This window comes from Zingiber officinale, chromosome 4B (genome assembly GCF_018446385.1).
Source record: "Zingiber officinale cultivar Zhangliang chromosome 4B, Zo_v1.1, whole genome shotgun sequence".
NCBI classification, from domain to species: domain Eukaryota; kingdom Viridiplantae; phylum Streptophyta; class Magnoliopsida; order Zingiberales; family Zingiberaceae; genus Zingiber; species Zingiber officinale.
In genome coordinates this window covers 137,999,839-138,010,802 of record NC_055993.1, presented here as the reverse complement: position 1 = coordinate 138,010,802, position 10,964 = coordinate 137,999,839, and the positions used below count along the sequence as shown (strand labels likewise).

Below are 10,964 nucleotides of genomic sequence, written 5' to 3'. Positions count from 1 at the left end.
AACTTTAGGTCAAGGTTGACCTAGTTGAGTTGCATGTTGATGTTTGACACTCGTGAGGGAGTTCTATTCTTGATGTGGGACAAGAATAGATGTTTGGGAGATTATTGGTGCAACCGTAGGTCAAGGTTGACCTGGTTGACCTGATACGCGAAAAGTCCAAGTATGGAGACTTGGCACGGGGAAAGTCCAAACAGGGAGTTTGGCACGGGGAAAAGTCCTGGTGAGTGAAGCCGGCAAGGGAACTGGTGAGTGAATCCAGTGAAAATCCTAGTGAGTGAAGCTAGGTGAAGGTGAAAGTCCCGGTGAGTGAAGCTAGATTGGAAAATCCGGTGAGTGAAGCGGTGAAAATCCTAGTGAGTGAAGCTAGGTGAATGGGAAGTCCTAACTGGATGTTAGGCGGTGTGGAAAGTCCCGGTGAGTGAAGCCAGAGTGTGGAAAGTCCCGTGAGTGAAGCCAAGCAGGTGGAAAGTCTTGATGAGTGAAGCGGAAATCCTGGTGAGTGAAGCCGGTGAAAGTCCCGTGAGTGAAGCCGGCAAGGGAAAAACCTGGATCCAGGGATGGGACTTGGTGTTGGAAAGTCCAAGTAGGTCAAAGGATTGACCGGACACTTGGCAGGAGTTCAGCAGTCAAGGGTGACCGGATGTTAGGGATGAAGTACCAATAGGTCAAGGTTGACCGGATATTGGTTTGAAGTCTTGGGACTTGGTTTGGGCCAAAACCATCTGGATCGGTCACCAAACCGATCCAGTGATACTGTTGCTCGATCGGTCCGGTGACCGATCGATATCGAAGCTCTGTTGTTCTTGATCGATCGGTGACCGATCGCCAGCAACGAGGCAAAGAGAGGCAGCTGATCGGTCCACGCATCGATCAAAGATGTCCCGATGCGTGGACCGATCGAGACGCAGCATCGCGAGAAGGAAGGAAGGGATCGGTGGACCGATCCTGATCGGTCCACGCATCGATCGAGTACGCACGTATGTCTTCAGACCGATCGATCGGTCCGGGACCGATAGGGCCTGATCGGTCCACGCATCGATCGAGTTCTAGCCGCTGCAACGCAACGCTAGTTTCTTTTCTTCTTCGCGGTATAAAGGAGCGAATCTTCAGTGCATCTTCTTCTTCCTCTTCTCTTCTTCTTTAAGTGGCTGCTGGTGCTTGAGCTTTGTTGAGCTCTTCTTAGCTGAAGCTTCTCCGACTGAGCCGCTGCTGTGGTTGGCGTCTGAGAAGATGTTGCTTCTTCAACAGTCGACAAGAAGGCAAGGGTTGTTTACATTTGCTGTGTATTTACTTCTTGTTTCTCTTGTATTTGTACTCCTTATCTTGCTGTTGCAAGAAGTAGTTGTGGCGAGGTTTCTCCACCCATAAGGAGCTCATATTTAGCCGGTTCTCCGGGGACTCATCCACCGACGGATTGGTAGGCTTCGTCCACCTTACGGACACGCCGAGGAGTAGGAGTTCATCTCCGAACCTCGTTACATCGGTTTGTTTTTCTTCTCCTTAGTTTCTTCCTTGTATTTCCGCTGCGACTAACCCTAACTGTAGGAAGAACGCGAGAATTTGGGGCGGCTATTCACACCCCCCTCTCTAGCCGTACGAAAGATCCTAACAATCTTGGCCATCCGGAATAGGGCTCACCCGAACCCATGTTCCGGCCTTCTCCTCGAGCAGCCTTCCTTCCCGGTTTCTCGTCCCTCGAACGCCGCGCACGTTCTTCTCGTCCACCGGTGTACTCTTCCGCGGACACCTCGTCCCTCGGACGCACCGAGCCCGTCGGCTCTTTCCCGTGCTGTCCTTCTCGCTAGCCGCGTCTTCCGCTCGACTTCCTGTGTTCCTAAGTTCCTGCACACTTAGACACAAGGGTTAAACAACGCAGGACCTAACTTAACTTGGTTTGATCACATCAAAACACCTCGGGGTTCCAACACACACCAGCTATTCGATAGACCTGTTGACCTAGATGGACTTTACACCAGCTATCCGGTCGACCCGTTGACCTAGCTGGACTTCCTGTCAGATATCCGATCAGCCCGTCGACCTATCTGGACTTCTTACCAGATATCCAGTCCTTTAGATCTGTCAATTCCTACACACTTGGTAAACCCATTAGACAAATACTACATCTAACTTTAACCTATTTGTCATACATCAAAACTAATTATTAGTGCAACCTGCACCAGCACTAACGAGTTTGACTAAGTGGATTATAGTTAAGAGTATTTGTGGTCTAATTACTTTACCAAGTATGCAGGAGTTGACGGGTCTGAAGGACCTGACACCAGACTAAAATCCAGTTAGGTTCGTAGGACCGATAGCTGGTGTGAAGTCCAGATAGATTCATGAGACCCGATATCTAGCGAGAAGTCTGGTTGGGTTCGCGGGACCTAACAACTGGCCGAAGTCCAATTGGGTTCGCGGGACCTGACAACTGGCTGGAAGATCTGGTGGGTCAAAGGCAAGTCAAGCGATTGCAATTAGTAAATAAAAGGTAAGCAACTAGAGGAGAGATCCAGTGAGGACGTGTTCCTGGTTGAAGGAACTGTATGTGTCGGTCCAGCTTAGGTCTATTTGGAAAACATATACTGAGACCTTGACTAGATTCTGGTCTCGAGGAGACATGATCTAATGACTACTACCATCTTACTGTATTGTGCTAACTCTATTTTGCAGGGTGATTTTTATGCTTAGATTAACTTTTTATTGCAGAGAAGAAAAGAGACAAAAAGTGGCGTCGGAAGATGGTCTGGGCACTCGGAGTTGGTCTAGGCCCCCAGATCAAAAATTTCATCCCAAAGCTCAGTTGGAGTGCGATAACTGACCGAACCACGTCAACAGTCAAGGGGCCTGGAGGGGGTCCAGATGTTCGGAGGTGTAGACTCGACAGATCAAGTTTCGATGAGAGATCGCTACATCAGCAATGGTCCAGGCGCCTGGAGGGGTTCCAGGCGCCCGGAATAGACCTATATAAAAGCCTTCGACCAGTAGCTTTAGCATATCATCTGCTACAACTTTCGTTCTTGCACACTGCTCCGAGAAGGCTCCGACGATCCTATAAAACTGCTCCAACATCTGATGATTAAGGAACTCGATTCATTCTTTTTTCTTGTCGGTAACTTTTCAGTTTACAATTCGTGTACTAAAACTTTGTAATTCAAATATTCGAATTGATAGTGATTGCCCAACAAAAACGATCGACAATCGCAAGCCTTAGAACAAGAGTCGTCACAGACTCCGAACTAAGTAAAACTTGGCCTTGATAGCATTGTTTTTGTTTCCTTTATTCCGCTATGTACTTTTGACTTTTCAAAAAATCGACAATCACAATTCACCTCCCCCTCTAGAATCTTTCCGATCCAACAGGATGGGATAGACTCGACCAGGATAAAGCTTCGATGAGGTGTCGCCATGTCAACGATCCAGGTGCAGGGAGTGGTCTAGGCACTTGAAATTGGATAAGTTGGTCAAAGGTGGATCGGATATACCTCAGTGGAGGCGCCTGGAATAGCCTATAAAAGCAGTTTCAACCAGCCGTCTTCAACACCATTCTTCTACGATCAAACGACTTCCGAGCTACTCTGAAACGTTGTTATGATACTGAAATGCTACTTCGATGACTACGCTCAAATGTGGAACCGCCACATCAGCGGCTCACCTAGAGTCGGTCCCATGGATATAGAGGGAGGTAAATATAGGTGCACAGCTGTAAGCGCATGGCCAGGACGCTAACCCTAGGTAAACCGACGACTACACTCAAGCTTCTATTCTAAGTTGTTAGTATACTTGTTTCATTTAATAGTACTTTGAATTTTATATCTCTCTGTAACCTTCGTGTTATTAGTGAATTGTTCAACGAAAATACTCAACGAATGTGAACATTGAACTAGTAGTCGTCAGACCATGAACTAAATAAAAATAAACAACATTAGTTTTGTGTTTGTTTATTTCTTTTCCGCTATATCGTCTCTTGTGTTTTTTTAAAAAAATAAAAAAGTAATTTGTACTATTCATCACCACCCCGTCTAGCTCTCTGCTTTTATTCTTCAACCAACACCTTTAAGTTCCTTCATTAGCGAGTTATTTTTATTTCATTCAATATCAAATTTTTAATCTAATAATAAAATTAAATTAAATTTATTTAAATATATATGATAATATAAAAATGATACAATTTAATAACGTAAATGATTCATATAGTGAACCAATTTAATTATCATTGTTATTGTAAAAGTATTTCATGTAACTTATTGTAAATAATAGCGTGTTTGAGATTATTTCTCAAAGAATATGTGCAGCAAACTAAATGAACTTGAGACAACGTTAAGGGATGGTTGTGAGTCACATGCCAGCTTGTAATTTTGGATACTACTAACCCAAATGGATTGTCTACTTGCTATCAAAATCCAATTAGATATTTGCATTGGGTACTTATTCTACTTTTCTAGTGATACCCTAATATTGTGGTAATAAAGATGAATACATTTGACCCCAGTACCCCCGTCAATCCATCCCAAAATTAACACGGAGGAGATAAATCATGGACGACTATTAACCTTTAGAATAGTACCTAACACATAAAGGAGATAGTGATACTCTAATATGACGAATGGGTACCCAGCACAGTCCAATTATTTGCAACAACAATAATACTAATTAAATCTTATTCCACTATGTACGACTAGACCTTCGATCAAGGAGTCAAATTTCTTGAACAGAAATATGATCTGAATTGAGGGGAGAAATGATACGAGGGTAAAATAAAACAAATGATAAAGTGTAGGGGAGAAATGAAATTATTTTTCAAATTTCGAGAGGCATTTTGTGAAAAGGTAAACTTCAGGTGCAAAATGGAAAAATTTCCTCCATCACCGAAACTCCCAGTCCCACTTCAAGATCAGTGCACGTTTGATGAATGTAAAACCACCTAAATCCGGACCTGAAATGGTTTCAATCCCGGAGTCACGTCGTCGTCCGCCCCATCCATCTTTTCTCCGCAGCGTTGCCCCGCGGACCAACTCCGGCGATAGGTTGCTGCGACACTGGGGAGGGGCTCCGGAGGACGGACAAGTACTCTTCTCGTCCTTGCGCTATTATTTATCATCTTGTTGGCGCTGCTCGTGTTTTTAACCCCCCTCTTCTACCTGGCGGTAGATCTGCCGGAATTGGCCTATGCCGGTCCCAATCCGAAGAACTCTACAACCTTTGGCTTGTTCATGAGTTCTTTGGATCGTAACCAAGTAGGGACTGTGCGCTGGGGTCGTGCTCTGTAACCACTGGCACAGTGATCTCTAGCGTTTGTATTTCCATATGATTGATTCATAATGGAGCGAGTCGTTGTTCCAAAACCAAACTAGTTTAGAAATTTCCAAGCATCATAATGGAGCGTTTTGTATTTTCTTGTTTACGCCTGTACTTAGGTCCAGTTTCGGTATTTGTACATGTTGCCTTGTGTTAAGTTCCTTTTTTTTTTTTCTTGAAGCTTCTTCTTGTTTATTTTTGGGGCTTCGTTTGATGTTGTTGAAGGTTTTCAGGTTTTTCATTGTTGGAAGAGATGGGCGATGAATCTTTTATGGGCAGTGTATTAGACGAGAAACTGGACAATTATGAATCTGTCAGTGGGAATAACATAGCAAATGTGGAGGATGATAAGACTCCTGTCGTTGGGATGAAATTTAAGTCTTATGAGGAAGCTCTGGATTTCTACAGGCAATATGCACGGCTAATGGGATTTAGTGCACGCTTAAAAAGAACAAATTATAACAAGTTCGGTCAGTACCAATCTGTGGAATTTATCTGTTCTAGAGGAGGCAAGGGACGAACTGATGATCCTAGCTACTTGTGTAGGCCTACAGCTAAAACAAATTGTCCAGCTACAATCCTGTTTAAGTTGCGGGCTGATGGTTTGTTACATGTAAAGAAAGCTATTCTGGAACACAACCATCCGATGGATCCATTGAAGGTTGAGTTGAAGAAGCGCAGGAAAAAACTTCCTTATTCTTCGCCAAGACATGATGAGAACAATGGGAAGATCCCGATAAGAAGACTCAAGAGGTTCCAATCACCCTCTCTCAAGCTAGTTGAAGATGTGTCTTTTGGTGATAAAAACCTAAGAAACTCTGGTGAAAGAGGGCATTTGATGCTTCATGATGGTGATGCTTCTGCCATTTACCAATTTTTTACAGACATGCAGAAGAGATTTGCAAACTTCTTCTATTCCATGGATTTGGATGAGGAAGGACGATTAAGGAATGTGTTTTGGGCTGATGCTGTATCAAGGGCAACATACAGGTTTTTTGGGGATGTGGTTTTGCTTGATACATCCTACTTAACATGCAAATTTGATATTCCTCTTGTTCTATTTCTTGGTGTTAACAATCATGGCCAGTTAGTTTTGCTTGGATGTGGCTTGGTGTCAGATGAGACATTTGAGACCTACTTTTGGTTATTTAAGGCATGGTTGGCATGCATGTCAAGACAACCAGATTCATTTATATCCGACCAGTGTGTAGCTATTAAGGAGGCAATGGCAAAGGCTTTTCCAGGAGTTCATCATCGTCTTTGTCTTTGGCAAGTGATGAAAAGGCTTCCAATGCACTTTAGAGACCAAGAAAATTGCACTTCCATAAAGAAGGCACTAGAGAAGATAGTCCATGACTCATACACCACTGATGAGTTGGAAAAGGATTGGAAAAGAATGATTGAAGACTTTGGGCTTGAAGCCAATGAATGGCTGAATTGGTTGTATGAGAATAGACATTCTTGGATACCTAGCTATCTGAAAGGCACATTTTGGGCAGGCTTGACTTGTAGTGAACGCAACGCATGCTTGAGTTCATTTTTTGATGGATTTGTGTATCCTGAAACTTCCTTAAAGCAATTTTTAAGCATTTATGAGGTCGCTTTACAGAGCAAATATGAGAAGGAAGCTCAAGCTGAATTGGAGTCATTTAACAAAAACCCAAATCTCGTGTCTAAATTTTACATGGAGAGGCAACTTGTCGATCTTTATACTTACAACAAATTCAAACAGTTTCAAGATGAGCTGAAGGCTACAATATATTGTAATGTTTCATTGATCAGTGAAGATGGCCCAACTTCAACTTATGGGATCAAGGAATCTCTTCTCTTGGAGGACAGTAACCCCACAGATTACAGAGATTTTAAAGTTATTTACAAAACACATGAGCTTGAGGTCCAATGTTGTTGTGGTTCTTTCCAAACCAGTGGCATTCTGTGTAGGCATGCTTTATCTGTGCTTAAGTTACATCAGATATATGAGATTCCGCCTCATTACATAATTGACCGCTGGAAAAAGTACATAAGGACATTGCATCCAGTGTCTTGTCCGAGCGATGGGTTGGTTGGAAATAATCGATGGGAGCGCTATGACAATTTGGCTAGATGTTGCCTTCAACTTTTAGATAATGGTGTGGTATCCAGTGGCAAATACCATCTGTCTCTGAAGTTGCTAAAGGAGGTTGACAAGTTTCTATCGAATGATAATAATCTTGGAAACATAGATGTTAAGATTGTTCCCACTGAAACAAGGACAATCGATGAAACTGAAGAGGTACAAGTAGCAACTTCGAGGGCTGGCAATGTGCAGATTTTGTCGCAAATGAAACGGAGAGGTCGGCCTCCCAAAAGAAAGGTATGCTGCCTTATTCTTGAAAATTATTTTAAATAGGATAATGGAGCTGAGTTATGAGGTGAACAACTTTCACTTTTCTAAATATAGTCATTTCATTGTATTTTGTTTTCTTTTGTAAATATGACATTTCTGTCCATATTACACAGGATGATCAAGAAACCCTACCTTCTCGAGATCATAGTGGGATGAATCTTTCCTTTCCTTCTGTTTCGAATGCTGGGGCAGATATTGATGTACAAGAAAGCTTGACTGCGTTGGTAAATGCCAAAATCACAACGAGAACTTATAAGTTAACATCACTTTGAAATTCGTGCATTAACTATGAAACACCATCTCTGAGTGTGCCATAGTACAATAATTGAGGCACTAAACAGCTTGGCATTTCAGGATTTTGGTTACAGAAATAGTATTCTGTTTCTAGTAAAGCTGAATAATATGACGACCTTAAATTCTGGGAGGCATTGTGCCCAGAACCATCCATTTTGTAATATCTAATATATTCTGACATACAGTTTTGAACTGAAGAACGTACTTGATCAACATGCAGGCAGAGGTGAGCCCAAGTGATTTTTCACTTGGCTGTCATTATGGGCCACCACTGAACCACACACATCAAAGCAATGATCAATCGAGGATACCATTGGGTGGAATGTTCCAGGTTTGTATGCCTGGCCAATGAAAAATGTGTTCCACCACCTTGTCCATAAACAGAAATGATCAATTCGTTTCACATGTTGCTTTTTGAAGACTCAGCAGCATGAACTCTATTGTTGTACCATGTCTCATGATTCATGGAGTAATGTTTACACTGTAGGGTCAATTTGATCACCAAGCTGTTGAAGGGCAACCAAGAGCTCAGTGGATCTATCAGCAAATGCTGCAGGTTCACTTAAACTATCTTTCATGTCTTTCTTTTGGCGTTAACTTTGTTGCTGAAGTTTGATTTGACCAACCTGCAGGAGACTCAGACACCAAATGCACCTGGATGGACTGGCTAGAAGGTGCAACATGCCAACACTAAATTCTACACAAGTTATGAAGTTGCCCAACACGATTGTTCCCACTCCAAAAACTGCTGGAAGTTAATCGCACGATATTTGAATCAACCATCAAATAGTGTAATAGATTTTATCGGTGTTACAACAACCTTTCTAGATACTCATTCTGTTGTTGGAGCACTCTCTTTTCTACATTTCATATGGATAAAGAAGGGCTATTTGGGAGCAAGGCGTCCACTAAATCAGTTCGACATTTCAGAATAAGAAGAATAGAAGTTGAAATATCTGGTCAAGGCGTTAGCACTTGGTGTGATGCTAAGAACAAGGCTGTGATTGTGACAATAAGTCTCACTGTAAAATTTGGCACCCGAACAGGACCTATGGAAATGGAGTGCACTATCTTAAAGAATCTTTGTTTATATCATTTAGTAGCTAGAACAAAAAATACAAAGTGGGTGTGTATCTGTTTCTGAACTTCTTTATTGTGTTGTTTAGCCAACCCGGTTTTTCGGTTAATGGCATACTCTGTATGTATTGAACTTGTATTGTTTTGGAATTGATGAGTACATCGAAACCCTTATTCAATCATTGTCCATAGTTATATTCCTGAATCATCTTTATGGTATCTGGTAACCCTAATCTCAAGTGTGCATGAAAATCATCTTTGTGAGATGAGTTATTTAGAGGGAGAAGACTACCCTTGTAAATCATTAATGATAAATATGTGCCTTACAAGTTGCCACAGTTAGTATATGCATGTGTGCTTATTTCAATAGATTTGAGATTAATTTTTAACGGATGTAAAATATTTCGTTGGGTGTTTGATTATTTCTCATGATTTATTTACATGTGTTTTGTCGTAGGGTTGGGATTTTGGACTGTTCATTTCATTTTGGACTGTTTGGAATGAATGATATCATCCTTCAAAAATGATAAACAAGTGTCCTTGTATTATGGTATTGATTTAGAGAAATAAATAAAAATAATCAGGATTTAAATAAAGAAAATTGGGATTCTTTAAACTATTACTTTGAAGGTTGATTTTTGAGTTTTTATAATTATAGTAAAAGGTGGAATTTGTCATTCAGTGATTTCACACGATTAATCCCACGATCATATGTAAGAGCATCTACATCAATTTTCCTATTATTATATCTAAAATTTAGGGTAAATGACTCATTTTATTAAATTTAGACAATCACTTTTCACTACACACTATATCAACTACCCTAAAATTTCTATCATCCTTAATTTTTTATTATTTTCTTCTTTTTATTATTATTATATTTATGGAATAAGTGGAAGAAGGAAAATGGAGTGAAAGGAGAGAGATTAAAAAAAAATATTATTTTATTTTTAGAGTAGTGATTTCATTCCCTAAATTTAAAGAATCACTATTCATCAAATCTAAATTTAGAGAATAGATAAGGTAGCTCATGTAAAGATTTTTTAGCTACCTAATCCAAAATTGATAAAATCTTTAGATAGAGTAATTAACGTGGGTGCTCTAAGAAAATAAATCGAAATGCTATAGTTGATTAATACGGAGAAGGACTTTTTACTCGATTTTGATTTCTGAGTCTTTATAAGACCCTTTGTTCAGGGATACTAGATACTTAATGAAATATTTTTATATATATTGAAAATTAATTTTAAAATTTATTAGAACTATCCATATAGATACAACCATATCAATCTGTCAGAGCGAAAGTCGGCTATCTCTGGAATTAATTAAGCTTTGCTTAGACATATAGGTTATCAAAATAATAATGATAAACAAAGTCTTATAGGTGTGGTGTAGCAGTAAAATATTCAGGAAAAACAAATAAAAAAAATCAGAATTTGAATTTTAGTAGGGTGTCGATCTCTAAGTGATAGAGAGAAGGTCATCTATTTCCACAATTAATGTGACAATTATAAATAAAATCACACAAATATTTTAAGGAAAATGTAATTACAATTATGCGCATAATATTATCATCATTGAAACATTTTAATAATAATATTAATAAATTTATAAATATTGGTAGAGATCCACATTAATTTTAAATTTTAGGAATTTCAAATCCTTTTGACATTCTTAAAGCTTTCTTATAATCTCCAAACTAGCTTATTTTAAAACTTGATTTTTGTTGAAACAATTGTAATTGAAATTTAATTTGGAGTGAAGTAAACAGACGGTTTAGAAAAGAAATCCAGATCATTTTTAGTAAACAATTTTTGTTGAACAATTTGGACTTAAATTAATTGAGATTATCAATTTTTTTTTAATTTTTTTTTTAGAAAATTTGTTGGGATGTCCTTCTTTTATCCACTTA

At 39.9% G+C, this 10,964-nt stretch overlaps 1 protein-coding gene across 2 annotated transcripts; it reads left to right on the top strand.

Moving 5' to 3' along the window:
* The first annotated feature begins 4,908 nt into the window (after window positions 1–4,908).
* Window positions 4,909–9,231, top strand: LOC121977006 (protein FAR1-RELATED SEQUENCE 6-like). Of its 2 annotated transcripts, none has more exons than XM_042529474.1 (6): window positions 4,909–5,064; window positions 5,529–7,648; window positions 7,795–7,905; window positions 8,196–8,306; window positions 8,463–8,531; window positions 8,608–9,231. In XM_042529474.1, exons 2-6 carry the CDS (start codon window positions 5,549–5,551, stop codon window positions 8,644–8,646), a joined length of 2,430 nt encoding a protein of 809 aa, XP_042385408.1. In that variant the 5' UTR covers window positions 4,909–5,064; window positions 5,529–5,548; the 3' UTR covers window positions 8,647–9,231. The 2 variants fall into 2 exon arrangements, with proteins under 2 accessions (XP_042385408.1, XP_042385409.1); XM_042529475.1 differs by having other exon boundaries at window positions 4,912–5,064; window positions 5,521–7,648.
* The last annotated feature ends 1,733 nt before the right edge of the window (window positions 9,232–10,964 follow it).

What these genes read in the sequence shown, in the direction of transcription:
- LOC121977006 (XM_042529474.1), top strand. Translation starts at nt 5,549, where the DNA reads ATGGGCGATGAATCTTTTATGGGCAGTGTATTAGACGAGAAACTGGAC. An exon ending in CATTGGGTGGAATGTTCCAG is followed by an intron (nt 8,307 to 8,462) that starts GTTTGTATGCCT and finishes TTTACACTGTAG; the next exon opens with GGTCAATTTGATCACCAAGC. An exon ending in TCTATCAGCAAATGCTGCAG is followed by an intron (nt 8,532 to 8,607) that starts GTTCACTTAAAC and finishes ACCAACCTGCAG; the next exon opens with GAGACTCAGACACCAAATGC.